Source organism: Salvelinus namaycush, chromosome 35 (genome assembly GCF_016432855.1).
Source record: "Salvelinus namaycush isolate Seneca chromosome 35, SaNama_1.0, whole genome shotgun sequence".
NCBI lineage: Eukaryota > Metazoa > Chordata > Actinopteri > Salmoniformes > Salmonidae > Salvelinus > Salvelinus namaycush.
In genome coordinates this window covers 13,397,478-13,423,561 of record NC_052341.1, presented here as the reverse complement: position 1 = coordinate 13,423,561, position 26,084 = coordinate 13,397,478, and the positions used below count along the sequence as shown (strand labels likewise).

The 26,084-nt window shown below is 42.4% G+C and overlaps 1 protein-coding gene across 1 annotated transcript in view; it reads right to left on the bottom strand.

Annotated features, from left to right (window-relative positions):
* The window catches only part of itga9 (integrin, alpha 9), a 125,997-nt gene that overhangs the window by 44,886 nt on the left and 55,027 nt on the right, over positions 1–26,084 (bottom strand). The window contains exon 15 of the mRNA XM_038975156.1: positions 24,632–24,792. Within this exon, the coding sequence (XP_038831084.1) occupies positions 24,632–24,792 (161 nt within the window). The remainder of the gene's footprint in view (positions 1–24,631; positions 24,793–26,084) is intronic.

Sequence of the window (26,084 nt, the reverse complement as noted above, 5' to 3'; positions counted from 1 at the left end):
CCTGTTTTCCCACTGTTAGTTGTGGGCGGTTATTTTCTGTTTTTGTTGCACCTTGCAGAACTGTTCGTTTTGTCGTTTTGTTGTTTTTGTTCGAGTGTTCATATTTATTAAAAGTATTATGAATACTTATCACGCTGCACTTTGGTCCTCTTCTCCTTCTCCCGACGACAATCGTGACACTAAGCCCGGGAACTTCTCTCACACACTCACTCACATGCAGTGGCGGATTTAGGTATAGGCGACATGGGCAGCCGCTCAGGGCGGCATCTTGCCAGGGGCGGCACGGGGCACCCGCACCAAAAAATCGGAATGGTGACATTTGCGCGATCTGTTTTCTATCGCTCATTTGCACATCACGTCAATGATATCAGGTCACCGTGTGGGACTGTGGGTCAATTAACCTTGTCGGAGTAGGCGCCCTTGATTCTAGTTTGTGAGCTAGGCAGGCTACTGCCTGCAAAAGTCTCCCTCTCAGAAGTACAAGGGGGGGAGGGGGGCGGGGGTAGGTTGACCTCAGGTCTCCCCACTGGAAGCCCGAGGTAGGGGGAGCAGGGGAATCTATCAAATAGCACACCTCTAACTTTGTACAGTACTAACGCAATTAGTAAAATCCGTCACACTACGAAATGCTACCAAATAAACCACAATTCATTCATAATACTGTGATTACATAGTGTCATAGACATATAGAACCGCCACTGCTCACATGCAAATCTGATCAGCAAGATGGCAGCACCCCAAGCCTCCCCTTCATGTTCTCTCTCCCTCTCTCCGTCACAGTGGGTGCGGGGAGGATGATGTCAGCCTTTTCAAAGCTCTCTCTCTCACACACACACACACACACACACACACACACACACACACACACACACACACACACACACACACACACACACACACACACACACACACACACACACACACACACACACACACACACACCTTCCTTTAAAGCCTTTAAAGGGCAGAGCAAGGGAAGTGCATGTTTGAGTTGATATATTATTTATTTCCTGTCTACAATTCAGCTTGTTTCTAATGAATAGTAGTAACTGAAAGTTTCAATTCAAATACACCTTTACGAGACGGTTTTCCAGACCAGATTAAGCATAATATAGACCTGGACAAAAAAAATCATGCTTAATGGAGATTCAACATTGAAAGCACTTCCTATTCCAGGAGTAGCCTTAATATTGGTTAAAACAAACAGCCATACAAGAACAGCTGGAGAAACTGAAGAAGTAAATATCTCCACGGTGATCTTGTGAATGGGGTTAGTGGAAATAAACTTTGAGTGATTCATGGGACTCACTCCCTCTGAGGTGCTAAAAAAGGTCGACACTATTTGAAATATCTCATGCCAAGTATTTCCGTTAACAACTCACACATATGGGGGACATACGTTAGTTAAGCATCTTATCTGGCTTCGTCTTCGCATTGCCTCCCAGAGGAGTGAGGCAAGAGTCAGACCATTCCTGACCTGGCCCAGGCCAGTCTTAAGTTCTTTACCAGATATCTACTACTGGCCAGACCTGGGTTCAAATACTATTTTAAATATTTTAAGTACTTTCAGCATTTCCTTCTGCCTGCCTCAGTATGCCAGATGTGAGGGATTTGCACCTTTTTAACATGTCTATTGGTTCCATCAGCCAGGCAAGCTCAATCAAGCCAAACTAAATTATTTTAAATGATTTCAAATAGTATTTGAAGCCAGGTCTGCTACAGGTTACTGGTGAGGCTAGGACAGGCTTCAGCTAGTCCCAATCCTCATATGGAACCAATATAATAGTCTCTAAAGGAAAGGACATGATTGGTGGGGAAGCTTGAAGGGATAATAGTGTGGTAGTGGTGGACGAGAAGGAAGAGAAGGAGATTGACAATAATCATACCATTCAACATCAGCCACCGAACATTTCTTCCTTCCAGATATTAGTTTGAACGTTATTACCTTTTAAATGTTTTAAGTTATATTAGGCACCAGCCTTGGCACAGACCCTTACTCTACCCTTCTACTTCAGTAGACTCAGCCAGGAGAGAATAGCTGAGTCTACTCTGGCATGGTGTTAGATGAAGTAGAGGTGGAAACATTTCTCAGATCACACTCCAGGTTAACGCACCAACATGAACCCCATAACAATTCACGGGTGGGTTCTCATTCTTGATGCATGACTCTGTGTACAGAAGCACTTTGTTTTCACCAAAAAAATCATACTGACGAACAACAGATTTTTCACTGGATAGATGTCATGCCAACACACACACACACACACTCCTGTCGAAATGCGATGCCATCCCATTTTATCTGGTATTTCCAGTGCTTATCTTTATAGCTGTTAGGTTTAATGTCCCTACATTACATTTAATTACCCTAGCGTACATAATGGCTAATGTTACTGTACATGACAGGTCATCTTTTAAATGATGATGACGACAAGAAAACTACCATACTCCATACTCATAGATCAATAGTTCAAATGAAAAGCAATAGTTTCTCTCAAGTTGATATGCACGTTTCTCCTCCTTTCAAACACTGGGCTTTTGTGTCTGTGATATTTGTTGTGATAACAAGGAGCATTAAAGAGAAATATAAGATAAGTTCTGACCTCTAGTTGATGTTAAATATCATGGGTGCTGCTGTAACTGTTTTACCATAGCAAGATAAACAGGACAAAACTCTGTCCCAAATGGCACCCGATTCCCTACAGTTGTAGGATCTTAACTTGATCACTCTTCTGTTGCTGAGAATTTGGAAACTTGTAGTGTATTCAAGGTTTAAAAATGCTTCCAAAGTTTGTAATTTAGCCTTTAAAATGTCAGACTTGATTTACTTTTACGAAAAATGTATCAACCCCTACAAACAAGTTCCATTAACAATAATCCACATAATAATTCACATTTCCTGTTGCTGCAAGATTATTATCCTGCTGCTGCAGTATTATTTTCCTGCTGTAGAAAACTGGATCAAATTAAGATCCTACAGCTGTATCCAGTGAACTTCTTTTGACCAGAGCCCTATTGGCCATGGTCAAAAGTACTGGGGTACTAATGGGGTACTATTTGGGACCTATCCTCTGCCTGACTGAAGAAGGGAATTAGAAGGGAACATTGGAAGTGAGCACTTTAGAGCTGGGTTTCTTAAATGATGGGTTGGGACCCAAAGTGTGCCCTGGACATGTGAGAGGAGGGTCGTGAGTTATGAGAACACATCTATAATCACACACTCGTAGGGAGGATGATTTGGGTCACTGGAGGACAGTCAATGTTTCATTTGGGTCTCGAACTGAAAAGGTTTGAAGAGCAACTTTCATGAAAAAAAATGTGTTAATTGAAAACCAGATGTTTTAAGCTTAGTTATAGTCAAACACGTAAATTCTGGTCTTCGTTTTGACAGTTGTTGAAAAGTGATATATTTTAGTTGTAAATGTAGCTCTTTTTGCCCCTAGTGGTTCAACTACCATTGAAATCGTGATGTAGAGGCCCACAGATTTCTAACTCTGAAAAGTGAAAGCATACCTGTTAGAGGGGTCCCTCTGGGAGTAGTTGTAGGTTTGTATACAGTACCAAAGACCAATCTGTGAGTTAATTTGACCATTGGAAAAAGAGCTACTGCGTAAATACTGCAATGCGGGTTGGATTGAATTGAGCCCCTAATTTTCATTTTCAAGGTGATGATTGCACTTTTCTTCCCAACACAATACTGTAATACATGTGAGTCCACATTTCAAATATTTATTTTGCACCCAATGGGGGATTTGAATAGTGGCAATAGGAACTCGGCACCTTACCACTGTGTGTTAACTATCCAGAACTGTATTTGCTCGCAATGCATATCATGTTATTATCAGAGCGTGCCAGTGGACTTCTGGTAAGTATGCTTTAGTGAGAAAGTGTTGGGATCAGGTACAACTACGTTAAACCACCTCCAAAATGAAAATGTATGAGCAATTACCCCCACTCACAACTTCTCACCTGAATGCATTGGTTGTATTTTTATGTGAAGGGGTTGGGCAAAGGCTGAAATTGGGGCTGAGAGTTACCCTTTAAGAACCCCTGCTTTAGAGGAATATAACTTCAACAGCAGGAACATGTACCATCTGTGTGTGTGTGTGTGTGTGTGTGTGTGTGTGTGTGTGTGTGTGTGTGTGTGTGTGTGTGCGTGTTCAACAGGAAATGTGAACCATCTATGAAGTTGTCCCAGGAGGCTAGTCCAGCATACAGAACTATCTACCTCCCACTCTTGACACAACAACACATAACATTCCGTCACAACACACACACACAAACGTATGCATGCAAGTACGCGCACAAACTCCTTTCGAAATCCGAGCATAGAAATCCTCCCCCCACAAACATTGCACATCACTAAGTAACCTACCTAACACTACCCTCTCTAAAGCAACAGCCCCTGGGCTCATCACAGCAGTGGTTCCCATTAGGGACTATTGTATGGTTGCATCCCAAACGGCACCCTACAAATGAAATGCTTGTGCTTCTAGCTCCGACAGTGCAGTAATATCTAACAAGTAATATCTAACAAATTACACAACATATACCCAATACACACAAATCTAAGTAGGAATGAATTAAGACTATATACACATATGGACGAGCGATGTCAGAGCAGAACAGACTAAGATACCGTAGAAGTATAGAAAACAGTATACACATATGAGACGAGTAATGCAAGATATGTAAACATTATTAAGTGACTAAGATACCGTAGAAGTATAGAATACAGTATATACATATGAGATGAGTAATGCCAGATATGTAAACATTATTAAAGTGACTAGTGTTCCATTCCTTAAAGTGGCCAGTGATTTCAAGTCTATGTATATAGGGCAGCAGCCTCTAATGTACTAGTGATGGTTATTTAACAGTCTGATGGCCTTGAGATTGAAAAGCAGCTTCTGTCTCTCGGTCCCAGCTTTGATGCACCTGTACTGACCTCGCCTTCTGGATGATAGCGTAGTGAACAGGCAGTGGCTTGGGTGGTTGATATTCTTGATGATCATTTTGGCCTTCCTGTGACATCGGGTGCTGTAGGTGTCCTGGAGGGCGGGTAGTTTGCCCCCGGTAATGCGTTGGGCAGACCGCAGCACCCTCTGGAGAGCCTTGCGGTTGCGGGCGGTGCAGTTGCCGTACCAGACGGTGATACAGCCTAACAGGATGCTTTCAATTGTGCATCTGTAAAAGTTTGTGAGGGTTTTAGGTGACAAGCCACATTTCTTTAGCCTCCTGAGGTTGAAGAGGCTCTGTTGTGCCTTCTTCACCACACTGTCTGTGTGGGTGTTCCATTTCAGTTTGTCAGTGATGTATACGCCAAGGAACTTGAAGCTTTCCACCTTCTCTACTGCGGTCCCGTCGATGTAGATAGCAAAGGGTGCACCCCCCTTTTTCCTGAAGTCCACGATCATCTCCTTTGTTTTGTTGATGTTGAATGAGAGGTTGTTTTCCAAGCACTAGACTCCCAGAGCCCTCACCTCCTCCCTGTAGGCTGTCGTATCATCGTTGGTAATCAAATTTACTACTGTTGTTGTGTCTGCAAACTTGATGATTGAGTTGGAGGTGTGCTTGGCCACACAGTCATGGGTGAACGGAGAGTACATGAGGGGGCTGAGCACGCACCCTTGTGGGGCTCCAGTGTTGAGGATCAGCGGAGTGGAGATGTTTCCTACCTTCACCACCTGGGGGCGGCCATCAGGAAGTCCAGGACCCAGTTGCACAGGAAGGGGTTCAAGCCAAAGGCCTCAAGCTTAATGATGAGCTTTTCAGGGTACTATGGTTTTGAATGCTGAGCTATAGTCAATGAACAGCATTCTTACATATGTATTCCTCTTGTCCAGGTGGGCCAGAGCAGTGTGCAGGGTGATGGTGATTGCATCGTCTGTGGACCTACTGTATTGGGGCGGTAAGCAAATTGAAGTGGGTCTAGGGTGTCAGGTAAGGTGGAGGTGATATGATCCTTGACTAGTCTCTCAAAGCACTTCATGATGACAGAAGTGAGTGCTATGGGCGGTAGACATTTAGTTCAGTTACCTTTGCCTTCTTGGGTACAGGAACAATGGTGGCCATCTTGAAGCATGTGGAGACAGTAGACTGGGATAGGGAGAGATTGAATATGCCTGTAAACACGCCAGTCAGCTGGTCTGCACATGCTCTGAGGACACGGCTAGGAATGCCGTCTGGGCCAGCAGCCTTGCGAGGGTTAACACGTTTAAATGTTTTACTCACAGCGACCACGGATAAGGAGAGCCCACAGTCCTTAGTAGCGGGCCGCGTCGGTGGCACTGTGTTATCCTCAGAGCGTGCGAAGAATGTGTTTAGCCTGTCCGGAAGCAAGACGTCGGTCTCGGCGACGTGGCTGGTTTTCCTTTTGTAGTCCATGATTGTCTGTAGTCACTGCCACATACAGTGTCTTGTGTCTGAGATGTTGAATTGCGACTCCACTTTATCTCTATACTGACGTTTAGCTTGTTTGAATGCCTTGTAGTGAATAACTACACTGTTTATATTCTGCCATATTCCCAGTCAGCTTGCCATGGTTAAATGCGGTTGTTCGCGCTTTCAGTTTCGCGCAAATGCTGCCATCTATCCATGGTTTCTGGTTAGGGTGGGTTTTAATAGTCACAGTGGGTACTACATCTCCTTTACACTTCCTTATAAATTCAGTCCCCGCTGTCCATGTAATCATATTTAATATTATCAAAAAGGCAAAACTGATCCTAAATCAGCACTCCTGTGGGACGTTTTTTGAATACGGGTCCTGAAGTTCACATGCTCACATACAGTACATGACCTTAATGCTTATGGGCATAAGAGAATAGGAGAGGGAATGGTTTAATTCAGGGGTGTCAAAGTCAAATGGACGGAGGGCCAAATAAAAAATTTAGCTACAAGCCGAGGGCCGGACTGTTCGAATGTTCATTGAAATTTTTTTAAATGACGCATATAGTCTAGTGAACCTAATTGAACCTACTGAAAACCTAACAAATATATTCCAATATGATCAGATAAATAAAGCAATATTTTCTTATGGCTCTGTCAGTAATCTTTAATTTTCAACAGACACAAAAGACAAATTTCCTTTATATAAAAATCCCCATAACATGAACATTAAATGAAAGAAACCGGTATTCAAGGCACCATCAGTAGCCTATATTTTCTATTTTAGCAAAAGTGGGCTAAATTTACTTCAAAGAAAAAAACAATAATAGCAATTTTCTATCATCCACTCAACTGAAATATTTTTAAAATATAATTGGATTGAAATACAATAAAATAAAGTGCAAAAATCTAGCCTTTTGTAGCCTTTGTTCCATGTCCATATTCTTGTTTTTGTCCGCGTGTTTCGTTTCATAATGTCGTCTCAGATTATACTCTTTCAGTACCGCCACACTTTCTCCACACAGAAGACACACAGGTTTTCCAGCTACCTCCGTGAACATATACTCCGACTCCCACCTTGTTTGAAACCCCCGGTTCTCAGTGTCCACCTTCCGTTTTGCCATTTTTGATGGGTATCTGAAAGTTAATTTTACTGTGATGCTGACGACTGCTGTGCCAATAAATATTGAAATGAAGCAGCCTACTGCTCGGTGCGTCACCGTTGCATTGTGGGAAATGTAGTATTGGTGCGTGTAAAAGATCTGCGGGCTGCCGGCTTGCTGCGGTCTGCGGGCCGGTTCTAATAATAAATCAAGATCATCCCAGGGGCCGTAAAAAACCTTCTCGCGGGCCGGATGTGGCCCGCGGGCCTTGACTCTGACATATGTGGTTTAATTGCTTTCTGAAACAATGGCAGTATGTGTGTGTGTGCATGTAAACACAAATTACAGTAAACCTTTATGAGCTCAGCACACATCATGTAAAAGGCATTCAGGACCTGACCCTGAGACAGTTAAAATACAGCTGGGATTCATAAAGACACACACGCACTCCACACACACACACACATTTTCTGCTTCAAACACACTAAAAACCTCCCTGTTTTTACTATTTGTACATTCTGTCAACAAATGAAGAGCTTTAGATATTCATCCCAATGTAGATATCTAACTACAAGGTTGTCATGGAAGTGAAAACATTCAACACACAGTGAGCCTCGAGAACAAACCAACTACAAAGGAATAGCTCAACACAGCTGTACATCTTCACTAACACACAAAACAAACAGTTCCCTAACACTGTAAGCTGCACAGTTTTATTTTTTTAAGTCACTACAGATGTAAGATGTACATTTGATCACTCTTTTATTGCTGAGATTTTTCCTGCTCAGAAGGAAATGCAAACTTGCAGTGTATTTGAGGTTTAAAAAGACTTCTAAGGTTTAACATTTCCACTTTAAAATGTCAAACTTGATTTGCGGTAATGAAAAATGAATCAACCCCTGCTAAAAATGACAATTTATTATAATCCACATTTCCTGTTGCTGCAGGATTATTTTCCTGCTGTAGCAAATTGGCTCAAATTAGGATCCTACATCTGTACATAACATGCCTGTTTGATGTTTGGAGAATTAAGTCCAAAACTATTTCCTCTTTTATTATGTCATCCACTTTGGGACGACTTCCCATTTTTCACGCTCCTAGCAATTCACCAAGTGTGGACTGAGAGCGCCTTAAAAGACTGAAATATGAGGGAATTGTGGAACTTTTAAGACGAAACAGAGAGCTTCTTAATTAAAAAGAGTGTTCCACTGCTGCTTCCCCATTCTCAGAATTCCAGAATCCCTGAGAATTCCAAAATTCCCAGTGCCTGCCAATCACCTTGTTCACCTATCCCTTATCCCCAGGGAAGACCCTGGCAGGCCTTCCGTGTTACTGGGTCCCACTGCCTTCACAGTGTGGAGTCACGTTAAGGACACACACAAAGCAGAACAACTGTAGCTTCTAGTGCTGCTGAAGAAAATGAGGATTCAGAGCCGTTCCTTTTATGGAAGCAACATACGCGCGTACGTGTGCAAGTTTGTGTGTGTGTATGGGGGCTGCGGCCGGCTGAAGCATGGCTTCAATCACTTTCTCGGCAGCCACTCTACACAGGAAGTTCATTTGCAGCTAAACCAGAGATGCTGGGGTATCTAATGTCCTGCTTAGAAGAAATACTGTACCATCATACAGTGGCTCCAGTATGAACAAAGTTGGAGGTAGTTTCACCAGCCAATGCTAACTAGCATTCGCACATTGACTGGAATTCTATGTTTATCTTTTATTTATTTTTATTTATTTAACTAGGCAAGTCAGTTAAGAACAAATTTTTATTTATAATGACAGCATAGGAACAGGGGAAGAACAGCCTAGGAACAAGGTCCCTGCCTTGTTCAGGGGCAAAATGACAGATTTTTACCTTGTCAGCTCAGGGATTTGATCTAGCAACCTTACGGTTAACTGGCCCAACACTCTAACCACTAGGCTACCTGCCGCCCCTACTTATCTACTAACATGCTAGCAGATACCCATAGCCCTAAAGTCATTGCGCTAACGCTAGTTAGCATTGGCTTGCGAAGCGACCTCTAACTTTGTTCATAGTGGACACAGAGACATAAAAATGGTATCCAGGAGTTCATCGGACTCTGGGGAAGTAGATAAAGGGTTAGGGTTAGTAATCGCCAAAATCCCCAAATATCCCTTAATGTCTGGGAGGTGCTAGTGTTTATGTTGATCAAAAAACAATTCTTACAATGCACGATAACATTAGAATGCTTTTTATACCCGTAGGCTTTAAAACAATAAGTGTACTCAAATTCTATATCAACAGTAGCTAATGACGTTCTTTGTTGCTGTTTTTACATGACAACAAGAGTTTGAAGACTTCCTGTTTTTGAGAAATGAACTTCCTGTGACATCTTGATAATGATTTCCCGAAACATAAACAGGAAGCTTTTGATTTCCACTTGTCTGAGTCTGGTCTGATTGGACAAATAATCATTTTTACAAACCAAAGCACTCTGGGAAAAACAAAAATATTATTTAGAATTACAGTACATACTGTACTACTGTAACAAATCTGAAATGATCTCCTGCACTTCGAGAGCATCCTGATTGGTTGCATCACTGCCTGGTATGGCAACTGCTCGGCCTCCGACTGCAAGGCACTACAGAGGGTAGTGCGTACGGCCCAGTACATAAGCTTGGGGCCAAGCTTCCTGTTATCCAGGACCTCTATACCAGGCGGTGTCAAAGGAAGGCCCTAAAAATTGTCAAAGACTCCAGCCACCCTAGTCAGAGACTGTTCTCTCTGCTACTGCACGGTAAGCGGTACCGGAGTGCCAAGTCTAGGTCCAAAAGGCTTCTTAACAGCTTCTACCCCCAAGTCATAAGAATCCTGAACAGCTAATCAAAGGGCTAACCAGACCCCTCTTTTACGCTGCTGCTACTCTCTGTTTATAATCTATGCATAGTCTCTACCTACATGTACATCTAACTCTACCTACATGTATATATGACCTTAATTACCGAAAACGAACCCCTGCCTTCGCACATTGACTCTGTACCGCACCCCTTGTATATAGCCTCCACATTGACTCTGTACCGGTACCCCCTGTATATAGCCTCCACATTGACTCTGTACCGGTACCCCCTGTATATAGCCTCCACATTGACTCTGTACCGGTACCCCCTGTATATAGCCTCCACATTGACTCTGTACCGGTACCCCCTGTATATAGCCTCCACATTGACTCTGTACCAGTACCCCCTGTATATAGCCTCCACATTGACTCTGTACCGGCACCCCCTGTATATAGCCTCCACATTGACTCTGTACCGGCACCCCCTGTATATAGCCTCCACATTGACTCTGTACCGGCACCCCCTGTATATAGCCTCCACATTGACTCTGTACCGGTACCCCCTGTATATAGCCTCCACATTGACTCTGTACCGGTACCCCCTGTATATAGCCTCCACATTGACTCTGTACCGGTACCCCCTGTATATAGCCTCCACATTGACTCTGTACCGGTACCCCCTGTATATAGCCTCCACATTGACTCTGTACCGGTACCCCCTGTATAAAGCCTCCACATTGACTCTGTACAGCACCCCCTGTATATAGCCTCCACATTGACTCTGTACCGGTACCCCCTGTATATAGCCTCCACATTGACTCTGTATCGGTACCCCCTGTATATAGCCTCCACATTGACTCTGTACCGGTACCCCCTGTATATAGCCTCCACATTGACTCTGTACCGGTACCCCCTGTATAAAGCCTCCACATTGACTCTGTACAGCACCCCCTGTATATAGCCTCCACATTGACTCTGTACAGCACCCCCTGTATATAGCCTCCACATTGACTCTGTACCGCACCCCCTGTATATAGCCTCCACATTGACTCTGTACCGCACCCCCTGTATATAGCCTCCACATTGACTCTGTACCGGTACCCCCTGTATATAGCCTCCACATTGACTCTGTACCGCACCCCCTGTATATAGCCTCCACATTGACTCTGTACCAGTACCCCCTGTATATAGCCTCCACATTGACTCTGTACCGGTACCCCCTGTATAAAGCCTCCACATTGACTCTGTACCGGTACCCCCTGTATATAGCCTCCACATTGACTCTGTACCGGTACCCCCTGTATATAGCCTCCACATTGACTCTGTACCGGTACCCCCTGTATAAAGCCTCCACATTGACTCTGTACCGCACCCCCTGTATATAGCCTCCACATTGACTCTGTACCGCACCCCCTGTATATAGCCTCCACATTGACTCTGTACTGGTACCCCCTGTATATAGCCTCCACATTGACTCTGTACCAGTACCCCCTGTATATAGCCTCCACATTGACTCTGTACCGGTACCCCCTGTATAAAGCCTCCACATTGACTCTGTACCGCACCCCCTGTATAAAGCCTCCACATTGACTCTGTACCGCACCCCCTGTATATAGCCTTGCTTGTTATTTTACTGCTGCTGTTTAATTATTTGTTTTATTTTCTATTTTTTACTTAACATATATTTGTATTTATTTTCTTAAAGCATTGTTGGTTAAGGGCTTGTAAGTAAGCATTTCACTGTAAGGCCTGTTGTATCCAGCGCATGTGACAAATAAATGTGATTTGATAACACACATCTGATCCTGTCCTGGCTCGGAGAAAGGCTGTATCACAACCGGCCGTGATTGGGAGTCCCATAGGGCGGCGCACAGTTGGCCCAGCGTCGTCCAGCTTTGGCCGGTGTAGGCCGTCATTGTACAGTAAATAAGAATTTGTTCCTAACTGACTTGCCTAATTAAATAAAGGTTAAATTAAAAAAAATTGAAAAAAAGGATGAGTCCCAATGTAAAACATTCAGCACCTCTGTGACCATCTGTTACCATAACCATTTGTTCAGAAACTATAGGCTATACTCCGTTCTACTAACGTTTTAATGGCCCGAACTCTAATCACAGCCTGTAATCAGAGAACACACATCTGATCCTGTCCTAGTCAAGAGGGGAAGAAGAGAACAGGTGTGATCTCATGTTGTCCATAGTATCAATATTTTTTATTTATTTAGGCAAGTCAGTTAAGAACAAATTCTTATTTACAATGACGTCCTACCCCGGCCAAACCCACCCCTAACCAATGGGACTCCCGACCACGGCCGGTTGTGATACAGCCCGGGATTGAAACAGGGTCTGTAGTGACGCCTCTAGCACTGAGATGCAGTGCTTTAGACCGCTGCGCCACTCGGGAGCCTATCAACTAACCTACGTTTTCTGATGAAGGACATTGACGTAGATAATAAACAATGTTCTATATCTATGGCTAAAAAGTCATGTTTTTCATCTAAAGAAAAAATAAATCATCAGCTTTTAATTGTGAGCGAGAGCTACAGTTATTTTTTACTCCAAACTGCTCCCCATAGCCAACATTTCGTTGAGAAGATTTCCTTTCTTTCTACATCACTTGAGTTTCCTTTTCAGTGGTTAGAGGGAAACATAGTGGGCAGAGAGTCTTCACTCCGGTCAGAGTTGGCCACCACATACTGCGTGTGTATGTGTGGTGAGATTAAGTGGCAGCTATCTAGCCAGTACAAGAGCCATCCAGGAAACCTTTTAAATTTAGTGTTCTATTGCAGTGGTTCCCAACCTTTTTTGGTTACCGTACCACCAACTAAATTTTGCTCTGCCCGGAGTAACACTTGAAGTACCCCCTCATGTGCATTTTACCAGTAACCCTATGGTCTCATGTGCATTTTACCAGTAACCCTATGGTCTCATGTGCATTTTACCAGTAACCCTATGGTCTCATGTGCATTTTACCAGTAACCCTATGGTCTCATGTGCATTTTACCAGTAACCCTATGGTCTCATGTGCATTTTACCAGTAACCCTATGGTCTCATGTGCATTTTACCAGTAACCCTATGGTCTCATGTGCATTTTACCAGTAACCCTATGGTCTCATGAGCCTTTTACCAGTAACCCTATGGTCTCATGTGCATTTTACCAGTAACCCTATGGTCTCATGAGCCTTTTACCAGTAACCCTATGGTCTCATGTGCATTTTACCAGTAACCCTATGGTCTCATGAGCCTTTTACCAGTAACCCTATGGTCTCATGTGCATTTTACCAGTAACCCTATGGTTTCATGTGCATTTTACCAGTAACCCTGTGGTCTCATGAGGCTTTTCAAGTACCCCTGTGGATAGGCCAAGTACCCCCAGGGGTCCGCCTAAACTGGGACTGAGATGAGAACGGCCCATGGATTGTCCTAGTCCCTGCTGTCAAATCCACATGGGGAAGTCCTCAACAGTATGCTAAACATCTTCTGTCTCTGCACAATCTAGTGCTGTAATATTGCCTAATCCACTCAATTCTGTCCAGACTGATACTTGCAGACAGTGCAGTATATCAAAGGATATACTCCAAGAGCAGGATACATTACATTTTTCCTCTTTATTTATTCACGTAGCACCCCCTCTGTTCTGACTACATCCCTCTGACTATACTAGCCTAGCCATTAAGAGAGTTGGGCAAGTAACCAAAAGGTTGCTGGTTCAAATCCCTCAGCCGACACATCTGTCAATGTGCCCTTGAGCAACGCACTTAACCCTAATTGCTCCTGTAAGTCGCTCTGGATAAGAGCATCTGCTAAATGTAAATGTAATCCCAAATGACTCCCTATATAGTGGACTACTTTTGACCAGAGCCGAATAGAGTGCCATTTGAGAGACAGCCTCAATGCATTTTAATGTTTTTCCATCATATTGTTTATGACTGCTGCAAGATGAATTGCCTCTCTGAGGACAATGAAGTTTTCTGAATCTGAATAAATAGAGTGGAGCTGCCGTGACTTTCTTTAGAAACCAGCTGGACACTATTACCTTCCTCCTGCCATGTGGATTCATTGTATCAGTTTCCTCTCTATGCTTGTGTGTGTCTATAGCTGTATGTGTGTGCACACGTGTGTGTGTGTTATTGTATCAGCATTCTTGGCCTGCGGTAAATGAAACCAGTTGAATGGCATCGAGGGATTTGAAAATGTCTTACTGCTGCAGAACTGTATAAGGAGGCAAACAAAGCATGCAGTGTGGTTGTGGTGGAAGCGTGTGGCTCTGGCTCTGTCTGCTAACGTGCCAGTGAGGGCTGAGACTCTGGGTCTCAGAGCAGCCAGGTCACTCGAGATCCAAGGCGATATTTGATGTTCTTCCAGGTCCCCAGGATGTCGAAGATGCCTTCAAAACTGGCCTCTAAGGGCAACGGTGAGCACTATTACCATCAAGTAGGCTTGTGGCTTGCTAGGGCATTGTGGATGGGCGTAAGCCGTGAGCTCCGGCTCTTGGGTCGCGGGTTCTATCCCAGTGCTAGGCACTCATTTTTCTTTTTTAACCCTATCCCAAACCTTAACCCTTACCCATTCTGAATGAATGCCTAAACTTAACTGTTGAATCTTGATGTTTATCCTCCCCCTGGACAAACGTAGAATACTGAAGTCAAACCGTGAGTCGCAGAGCTGATGTTCTGGGTCTCAAAGTGTATGTGGCTGGCAGGGGTGTCTCTGGGAGTCAGTCTATCAGTGTTTTAATATTGCTAAAGTACAGAAGTGGAGGGAGCACATAATTTGTCTATGGATAGTTTATAGTGTAGTGGTGTGGTGTAATGTTAACAGTGATATTGATGATGTAGCTGGCTAAACTAAACTGTGTTCCACTTATTACGACTTTGGATGACGTCCCATTTGGCTATGGGAAATGACAGTGTGTGTTTCACGTCCTCAGTAAACATGCCTCTTCCTCTTCCTGGATAGCTTTATTAGGCAGACGACACTACTTCTCAAACTGTCTGTGTGATCACACCAGGTGGTAGGTTTATAGCGTCTGCAATCTAACCATCCTCATATGCACATTTATGTTTCAACAAGCCAATCTCACAGCCCTTTTGTGGTATTCATACAGTATGTGTCCAGAAACCTTGCCATGGGCCACTGTCCTTTGCGGTCATGAGAAGTGGTGAAGCTAGCTAGCTAGCTAGCTAGCGTAGCAGGCTATTAGTTCCATTACATTCTCCAAGGAGGATCTACAGTACCAGTCAAAAGTTTGAACACACCTACTCATTCAAGGGGTTTTCTTTATTTCTGTACTATTTTCTACATTGTAGAATAATAGTGAAGACATCAAAACTATGAAATAACATGATGGAATCATGTAGTAACCAAAAAAGTGTTGAACAAATCTAAATATATTTAAAATCTAAATATATTCTTCTTTGTGGAATTTCTTTCCTTCTTTATGAGTTTGAGCCAATCAGTTGTGTTGTGACAAGGTAGGGGTGGTATACAGAAGATAGCCCTATTTGGTAAAAGACTAAGTCCATATTATGGCAAGAACTGCTCAAATAAGACATGATGGTCAGTCAATATGGAACATTTCAAGAACTTTGAACGTTTCTTCAAGTGCAGTCGCAAAAATCATCAAGAGCTATGATGAAAATGTCTCATGAGGACCGCCACAGGAAAGGAAGACCCAGAGTTACTTCTGCTGCAGAGGATAAGTTCATTAGAGTTAACTGCACCTCAGATTGCAGCCCAAATAAATGCTTCATAGAGTTCAAGTAATAGACACGTCTCAACATCAACTGTTCAGAGGAGACTGTGTGAATCAGGCCTTCATGGTCAAATTACTGCAAAGAAACTACTACTAAAAGACACCAATAAGAAAAAGAGACTTGCTTGGGCCAAGAAACACGAGCAATGGACATTAGACTGGTGGAAATCTGTCTTTTGGTCTGACGAGTCTAAATTTGATAGTTTTGGTTCCAACCGCCGTGTCTTTGTGAGATCAGAATAGGTGAATGGATGATCTCCGCATGTGTGGTTCCCACTGTGAAGCATGGAGGAGGAGGTGTGATGGTGTGGGAGTGCTTTGCTGGTGACACTGTCAGTGATTTATTTAGAATTCAAGGAACACCTAACCAGCATGGCTACCACAGAATTCTGCAGTGATACGCCATCCCATCTGGTTTGCGCTTAGTGGGACTATCATTTGTTTTTCAACAGGACAATAACCCATGAACAGACCTCCAGGCTGTGTAAGGGCTATTTGTCCAAGGAGGAGAGTGTTGGTGCTGCACCAGATGACCTGGCCTCCACAATCACCCGACCTCAACCCAATTGATATGGTTTGGGATGCGTTAGACTGCAGAGTGAAGGAAAAGCAGCCAACAAGTGCTCAGCATATGTGGGAACTCCTTCAAGACTGATGGAAAATCTTTCCTCGTGAAGCTGGTTGAGAGAATGCCAAAAGTGTGCAAAGCTGTCATCAAGGCAAAGGGTGGCTACTTTGAAGAATCTCAAATATATTTCGATTTTTTAACACTTTTTTGGTTACTATATGATTCCATATGTGTTATTTCATAGTTTTGATGTCTTCACTATTATTCTACAATGTAGAAAATAGTAAAAATTAAGAAAAACCCTTGAATGAGTAGGTGTGTCCAAACTTTTGACTGGTACTGTAGACAGAATTTTGATTCATCACATGACATTGATTTTGCGATATGAAGACTTTATTATAAATTAAATGAAACTGTTCCACAAAAATGTGCATAGGAAAATCATAACTGGCAGGCAGATCAGTAGAAATGGTACGATAACTTGACACTCCAAATGGAAAAGGTTGACGACCACTGGTGTAGCCTATTGCCGGCAACTTCAGGAGCGTAATTGCAGAATCTGTGAAGGCCAGCAGCAGTGGGAGGAGGGTAAGGAACAGGTTTTCTTCTGGTTGGGTTATAATGATCTCTGGCTCACTCTTTAGTCATTTGAGTGTCTTCAATTTTAAACGCAGTGTTTAAAGCATCAGACAAGCTTAGTAGCATACATATAGTTGATTTTATTCAAACATAGGGTGTGTCTATATATGGAAAAATACAAGTTTTAAACAGACGACTCTCGGTCGACCAATAATTTTGTTGTTGTTGGGGAGAGCCCTACTTGGCTGGCAGTATTGAATATCCTCTAACAGTGTCCTGGCACCACTGGGTATTTAAAGACCCATCAACCTATTCTGATGTCTGGACCTTGGAGCTTCTCCTGGGGGAAAAGTTGGGTATGAGCACTGGACATTTGGCTGTTAATAGATGTGCCATTTAGCGGACACTTTTATCCAAAGCAACTTACAGTCATACGTTCATACATTTTATGTACAGGTGGTCCCGGGAATCGAACCCAGTATCCTGGCGTTGCAAGCGCCACACTCAACCAACTGAGCTACAGAGGACCAAAAAACTGTAAACAAGTGAAGATGTCATAGTGACACACAGAAAAGTGACCTCCAGCCTGACAACCGCTGGAGCTAGCTTGGTTAATGCGCACTCTTCGTAACATCCCATCCCGTGTGTACCAATGAAGTAGACATAGAAAATAGAATGAACGTTTTTTTCCGTTACAGTCATTTTATTTCTATGCTTGATTGGTAGTTGATGGGCATATCACAAAAAGTTAGACTAACTGTCAAAAGTTTAAAAGTATAGTATATGATTTTCCAGCTCCTTGAAGACAACGATTGCTTAAGCTTTAGTATAATATCCAGATACAAAAAGTAGATGAATACTGAGCCAAACCTGTAAGCTATTTCACGATTCATTTTCAAGGGTGTCTGGTGGTGTACAGTCAGCTCAGATACAATAAACAAAGAGATAATGTGCCAATTGCACGAAAATGCCTGAACGTGAGACTTGAAAATGAAGGGTAGAGAATAATATGGGTGTTTTTCTCTAGCTCTCAGCTCTTGTAATCACTCACTCAAGTATACACAGCCTCCTGGACCCTACTGCTTATTTCAAGCACCCACATCATTCAGCACGCACACATGCATCCCCCCCCCCAGTCATTTCAACCACCCAAATCATTCAGCATTCATCATTATAACAATCCTGTTTTCCCTCTCTAGAATGTGAGGTATGACTGAGGTAAATACAGTGTGTAGTTTATTTAGCTAAAAATAACCAAACAAAGTCCATCTGGAGGTCTGGTATGCCTTTCCATAACCGTTCACCCGCCAACCAAAACATGTTTAAAATTATCAACATGAAAGACTTATATAATTTCAGGAATTGCTTTAGAAAAAACATGTTATGATTTCACTATTATTTAACTCGCACTCCATAATATTGTGTGATTAACTGAGTGAGTGGTCATTCCTGATATCTGCCTCAGATGTAGGGTTGTGAAGAATTACCCTGTGGTTTCTAATCTTTCTTAGTCCATTTGTACACTGTCCATTACAAGTTAGATCAGAAAGTTAGCCTGAAGATGAATTGATCAACTGATTAATCCAAATCAGGTCCATCTGTGTAAAATAATCTGTTTTTCCTTTGTCCTTTGGCTTGTGCCAACATTCCCCAGAATCTATTTATAGCAGTGAATGAACAGCTATTATAATAATGGTTAGGCTGAAACAACAGAAATAACATCTTTGTTTTTTACTGAGCAGGATTGATAAACTGCCATGTCTATCCATGGACGGTCATGCCGAGATACAGTACTGTTCAAGCAACTTAAATATCTTAAAATAGCTCATGACATGGACTGCTACCCCTACCAGTCATACACCAGGCATGGTCAGAGCCAGTCAGTCAACCCCAAACACAGCTACAGCTAGGTTTTCCATTGCATCACCCACCGGAGCCAGCGACAGACAGCGTGGTGGAGTTCACACACCCACCCAACCAGTTCCATTTGAAACGACACCACCCTGCTCTGCTGTGACGTTAACCTCTAATAGTGGGATCCTGTGTTTTAGCCATATGTGCATGAGGCAGGGTCTCCCGGAGGATGTAGATGGGCACCAGCTGTTTTCCATTAGCATACCTCAACCAGCAAATAGAAGGCCTGGCTCATGTGGGCACACACTTTAACAAGATAAATGATAGGATGGGCATCTCTCTCTTCAGTCTTTTCTCAGAGTCACAAACAAACACTTAGAGGATTAGATTAAAGTGTGTAATCCCTATAATCTCTATACTATAATATTTTTCTCCCCTCCATTTCCCTCAATCATATGTACAGTATCAAAGGTCAGACTGAAAGCCATGATCACTCTAGTAGTCTAAGCAGTCTGGTGTGGTTAGGTTGGAATTCTACTTGTGCGGGATTCTGAGCTAGCGAAGATGGGTGAGTGCACTGATTCTTTGGTTGGCTTGTGGTGGTGATTTACATTTAAAATGTAACCTTTATTTAACTAATCTATAGAACTGTATAGAAGCAGTGTCTATTCCTTGTTCACACATATGTGTTCCTTACCCCACACAACAAAGTCAGGAAAATATACCCCTTCAATCCAACAATAACCACTACACTACCTCATGGGTACATGTGCTGAGCCTACACACTCCTCTTTAAACCTACAATAAGCTAATTCAGACTCAACATTTCTTCACACAAAATATGTAAGAGTATGTGGTTGTGTATGAATATGCATGTGTGTGTGTGTGTGTGTGTGTGTGTGTGTGTGTGTGTGTGTGTGTGTGTGTGTGCGATTTTTTTATATATTTTTTTAAAGGTGTCAAGCGAATCTAATAAAAAATGTAATGCGAAAATAAATGTCACAGAAAGTGAAATACAAAAGGTTATATTGGAAGTTTATAACAATATGTCACACCTTTAAATAGTAATTCATTGACTATAAATAATGCTATATCCAAGAGGTTATTTTGGAAGTGTAATTCTTGCACCACATTTTGAACACTATTTAACTCCACAAAGCAGAATAAGTGTTCCTCTCATCTCTGGTTAATCAAACAATTGTACATTGCCAATGTTTTTAAACAAAGTTCTGTTCTATTCTACTACACAGCTCAACTCTATCATGACATGTGGTTCTGGCCTGATGAATCCCACTCTCAGTATTACTGGAAGAGTGTTTATCCCTGCTAGTACATTAAAGCACACAGTGCCAGAGAGATGCCAGTTAGTTACGTACGTGGCACACACCAGATGTCAAAGCTAATCTACAGTACACTACTGCCCACCCAGAAACACAGAGGCTGAGTCCCAAATGGCACCCTATTCCCTTTATAGTGCACTTAGGGCCCCACATAGGGCTTTGGTCAAAATGAGTGCACTATAAAGGGAATCTGGTGCCTTTTGGGATGCAAAAAAATAGAGATATTGCTGTATAGATGTTGAACATGTTTACTTTGGGAATTAACAATACAATACTTTTTATTGCATACCTACAATTTACACAGTTGAAGCTAACAGTTTATGCTCTGTCTGATTACAGTGTTAAATTAGAAGAGGCAACCCTAAGTGTCTAAGTATCAATGACTACTATAGTCATCTAGGAGTACCACTGACTCCACAAAATGATCCCCACTTCACTGGATAGATCGGATGAATAAACATAACTTTTCATTGTTTAAGGCTAGATAACTGTGTTACTATGTGTAGTTGTGTCTCCCGGGTGGCGCAGTGGTCTAGGGCACTGCATCGCAGTGCTAGCTGCGCCACCAGAGTCTCTGGGTTCGCGCCCAGGCTGGGCTGGGTTCTTCAGGCTCTGTCGCAGCCGGCCGCAACCGGGAGGTCCGTGGGGCGACGCACAATTGGCATAGCGTCGTCCGGGTTAGGGAGGGTTTGGCCGGTAGGGATATCCTTGTCTCAGTATGTAAAATGTAATAAAATGTATGCACTCTACTGTAAGTCGCTCTGGATAAGAGCGTCTGCTAAATGACTAAAATGTAATGTAAAATGTAGTTGAAAGCCTCACATATGACATGACTAAGTTGTGTGTCTTAAGTTAAAATAACAGAATACAACAGAATACGAAGCCTCAGCCTCACACATTACCCAGTATGATAAATGAGGATTATTATTGTTACAACTGTTCTGTGCAATGTAGTGATTTAGATAATGGGTGGGTCTAATCCTGAATGCTGATTTGTTAAAAGCGCATTCCAGCCGGTGTCTATTCCACAAGTTACCACTGGCTTAATCTATGACGTTAAAATGCCTATTTACTCTGTTCCATCTGACTGCACAATCCACTGTATCAGCCCAGCCAGGCAATTTATAAACTTGATCTCAACTATAAAAAGCACCTAGCCATTATCTAATTTCTTTTAGAGTAACATTTAGTTTTCAACAGCGAAAATTTGTATAAACTTTGCTGTCTGCAACATTGTTTCAATATTCAAATTCGATCTCTAGCTGTCCCAGAGTAATGAACGTGTCGGGAGTCGCGACGAGACAGACAGGCAGGCAGCTTTTCTCAACCATTCGAAATCATGAATCAGCTGGCATAATTTTTATGGATATATACAAAAAAATGTAAATTGAAAAAAGTTCAAATGAAACGAAGTGCAGGTAGTTTGTGGTCTTTCCAGTTTCAGTTTGAAGTGATTTGTGTTAGCTGTGTTGTTGGCTAGTGCCTCGGAACTACAGTGTCCTGACGAGAGAACACATTTTCTATGCTAGGCGAAATCGCGCCTCATTAGCTCATTGTTATGGATGTATCTAAATAAATGTCTCTAGAAAACAGCTTAAACAAATGCAAATGCAGTTACTTTGCTGTTATTATGGCTGCACTGTTTGACGTGACTGTAAAGTTAGCCGTAGTAGGCTAGCTAGCAAGCAAGGGATAAGAACGTTGCCAGCCAGTATGGCAATGGAACATTTAGAACGAACGACTGGGTCGCGTCCATAGACACAGAACAGACACATCTCTGGGAACTGAACCGATAGAACGAACGTCCAGCTGGCTTGGGTAGCAACCCTAGATTTGTTTTGTGACTATATCTTGTGGAAGGATGAAATAGTATGATCAATTCAATAAAATAACGTTTTTAATGAAAATATGTCAATTATTATTTGAATATGTTGGTAACCCGTTGTATAAAAGTGATAATGCCATCGAAGCCGGTGTTTAGAGGATATATTGGAGGATATACTAAACAACACCCGTGCCCATATATCCTCCAAACACTGGCTTCTCAGGCATTATCACTTAAGTACACTTATCACAGGGCTGAGAGAGAGATGAAGAGAAGGCTAGCATTATAATGACAGATCCTTTCACTGCATAGTTCAGTCGGGCTCAGCCTCCCAGGGAGAAATGAGCCTGGGGTCCACTGTAAAGAATGGCAGTAAAATGTACTGGCTCCGTGTGGGGTGGGACCTCTGGTCCCCATTAGCAGGAGGTGAGACATAAATGTACGCCCTCAGACCTCAGGACATAGGTCCGCTCTATTGCCGCTTCTGAATCAGCTGGCTACCATAAAGTAACTACTACTTATGAAGTGACAATGGAGCGTCTGTCTAATGTTTTTACTGAGTACGAGAAGCTTTCGTCTGCACATTAAGATCCATGCAAATTGCAGTCATTAAAACGTAGTTTAAAAATAGGCTTCGTTGGAGTTCTAGGCTATACTATCTGAGAATAGTGACAAAGGTTTACTACTGTGACAGAAAGCTTGGAAATTAAATGACTGAAATTTGCATGGCTCAACAGTGAATGCGGAGGGTTCTTTCTCCAATTTAAGTCACATATTTCCCTGCACCTTAGCTATGTTGTCTGTGTAATAGATTACTTTTCTGCCTCCTGTTTCTACAAGGCCCCCTCTGTCCATCTGGAGCGTGAAGTCACAAGCTCTGCTGGTCGGCTACTGCGTTTCAACCTAGCGGTGCCAAAAGCCATAGTCTGCCCTAGAATGCCTATGTAAATTACGATCACCAGAACGGCCAACTATTTTTTTGGGGGGGGCCTGCCATTTTGGGCACTATTTCTTTTAAATTATGATCAAGTTCGATCCCCACGGTGAATTATTTTAAAGTTCAAGATATTTAATTAAATAGTGATCCATTCTGACTAGTACATTTTTTGTCACACATGCTGACACAGACCAATCACGGATCAGCAGGCTACGAGGATGCTCGTTCCCTCAGGCACGCTCTTTACACGTGCACCTAAGGGGGTGTGGTGTGCTATCCAGATGAGAGCGCAGAGTCAAAAAGCCTGTCAAGAGTAGATGGAGTGGCTGACCAATGTCTATGGGGCTGCCAGAGAACGACATAGCGGAGAACAGAGGACGACAGAGCGGAGAACAGAGGACGACAGAAGATGACAAAGTGGAGAACACAGGATGACAGAGCGGAGAACAGAGGATGACAGAGCAGTTGCACAAATGATAAAGATAGCCTACAATTATATAAAAATACAGAATCAAGATAAAATAATTGTATAATTTATATATAAATCCAATCTAGCCTAACTGAGTTGTGATCGGTTGGTTTTCGACTGTTTATGTCCAAGGCTTCCGTTATTGACGGTGACGTCATCTTGCAGCATTGGGTTTACTCTCTCAGGCAAAATGAAAATGACTACATCGGCCATGATCCTTTGAGCGCTTCAAATTCAAATACTTCCGGCTTCATGCGCCATCGGGAGTTTTCCCTAAGAATACGTGGATGACGTCAGCGCTATTACTATCAACTGGTTTCAATGTCTATGGTTTCTACCCATTTGGAGATGACAGCACAGTCTGAAAGTAAACAGTGGTTTTATGAACCATTATGACCGACTGCCTGTCACCTTTGACCTGACCCAGCAGGCTACAGTCAAATACCACTCAAACAGACTGTTGAACTGTCATACACACATGCAACCACACACATCAAGAACAACAACCACCCAAGCCACCGCCTGTTCACCCCGCTATCATCCAGAAGGCGAGGTCAGTACAGGTGCATCAAAGCTGGGACAGAAAGACTGAAAAGCAGCTTCTGTTAAATAGCCATCACTAGCACATTAGAGGCTATATACATAGACTTGAAAATCACTGGCCACTTTAATAAATGGAACACTAGTCACTTTAATAATGTTTACATATTTTGCATTAATCATATGTATATACTGTATTATATTCTACTGTATCTTAGTCTATGCCGCTCTGACATTGCTCATCCATATATTTATATATTCTTAATTCCATTCCTTTACTTAGATGTGTGTATTGGGTATATGTTGTGAAATTGTTAGATATTACTGCGCTGTTGGAGCTAGAAACACAAGCATTTTGCTACACTGAGTGTACAAAACATTAGGAACACCAGCTCTTTCCAAGACAAAGACTGATCAGGTGAATCCAGGTGAAAGCTATATGACTGACTCCCTCATATGACTGAGGTCTAGGAACTCACCTTAACGTATGCAGTGTATTGTTGGCACTCCACTGTGTTGATGTTCAGACTGAGCTTGTTGCTCACAGAGCTCATCTGGGCTCCGTTCTGAACCAAGTACACTCTAGAAGGCTGGCTCCTCTGTCTCTTATCCACATCAGCTGTCAGGTTATACAGCAACTCTGGGGGAGAGGAGAGAGAGTGGGAATCATGGGTTAGTTAAAGCTAAGTCATGTTTCACTTCACACAGCCTGAATAAGACATATTCATACAGTCAAACATAGGGGAGAGAGAGGCCCACATGTGTTAGTTAGAGAGGCAATGTAAGGCTCCTAATAGCACCTTTTAATAGTGACAATGTTTCGATCCAAGGTGGATCTTAGTCAGGTCTAGGGCTGATGCGGTGACGTATTACCGCCACACTGGCGGTCACGTGTCATGAAGGCAGTCAAATTCCACATGACTGTATAGTCACTGTAATTAGGCTTCTCCAAGCTCTGATGCTGCTGCTGGTCATTAGTAGCCTACCAAACTTGCTAACTACAATAGACTCAGCACTCCATTGTCCCTCTAATCACTCTTGACTTCAATGAAAATGTATTCGAAAATCTAATCAAACACTTCATGAGAGCCCATGAGCTCATGTTGCTCAACATTTCTATAGGCTATGCAATTGCGGGAGAAAACAGAGTGATGGCCACTAATAAAAAGAGGAGGATCCCATCAGCTTTCTATAGGCTAGGCCTACTATATCTATTTCTCAACTTTCCTAATATTAAGCACATTGCTTATATTTACAGCAGGAGTATAGCCTACCTGGCTGGCATGAAAATAAACCACGGGGAAAAGCATCCTCCATTCGCTATTTAAGTGCATAGATGACATGTATTTTCTCCCGCTGCCTCGTTTCGATACAGGTGCATGATAATGGTCCATTCTAAATAAATAAAAAATTCACACACATATATTATTTAGTATATTTAAAGACAAGATTAAATCAAGAATCGTCTGATGGGTGACAATATTAGCCTATCACTTGTGAATTATATATTATCACTTGGGAATGATGCCCAATGCCTTTTTTTGCGACTTTTTCTAATCATAGTCGCACACCTCATGTAGCCTAGCCAATAGGCCTATATGTTTTAATATGCTTTGTATCACAACTAAAATTGCTAAATAACTTTTTTTAAATTTAGCACATTAATTAAGCATATTAATAACTGGCATATATAAGCAGCGTGTGAGTTTCAAGTTTGGGAAAGATAATTTACCATAAAAATGCACCTTTATAATAAAAGCATTACATGCATAATTGCATTTGCGGTCACTTTTGATAATGGTGTTTTCCGCTAATGGAACATTCACGCTTATAGCCTAATACCATGTACACATTGCTGTGCTTATAATGTGAAGAAATAGCATAATAGTTTATCAACATTTTAAGATAAACGTTCTGATCTGTTACGGCAGC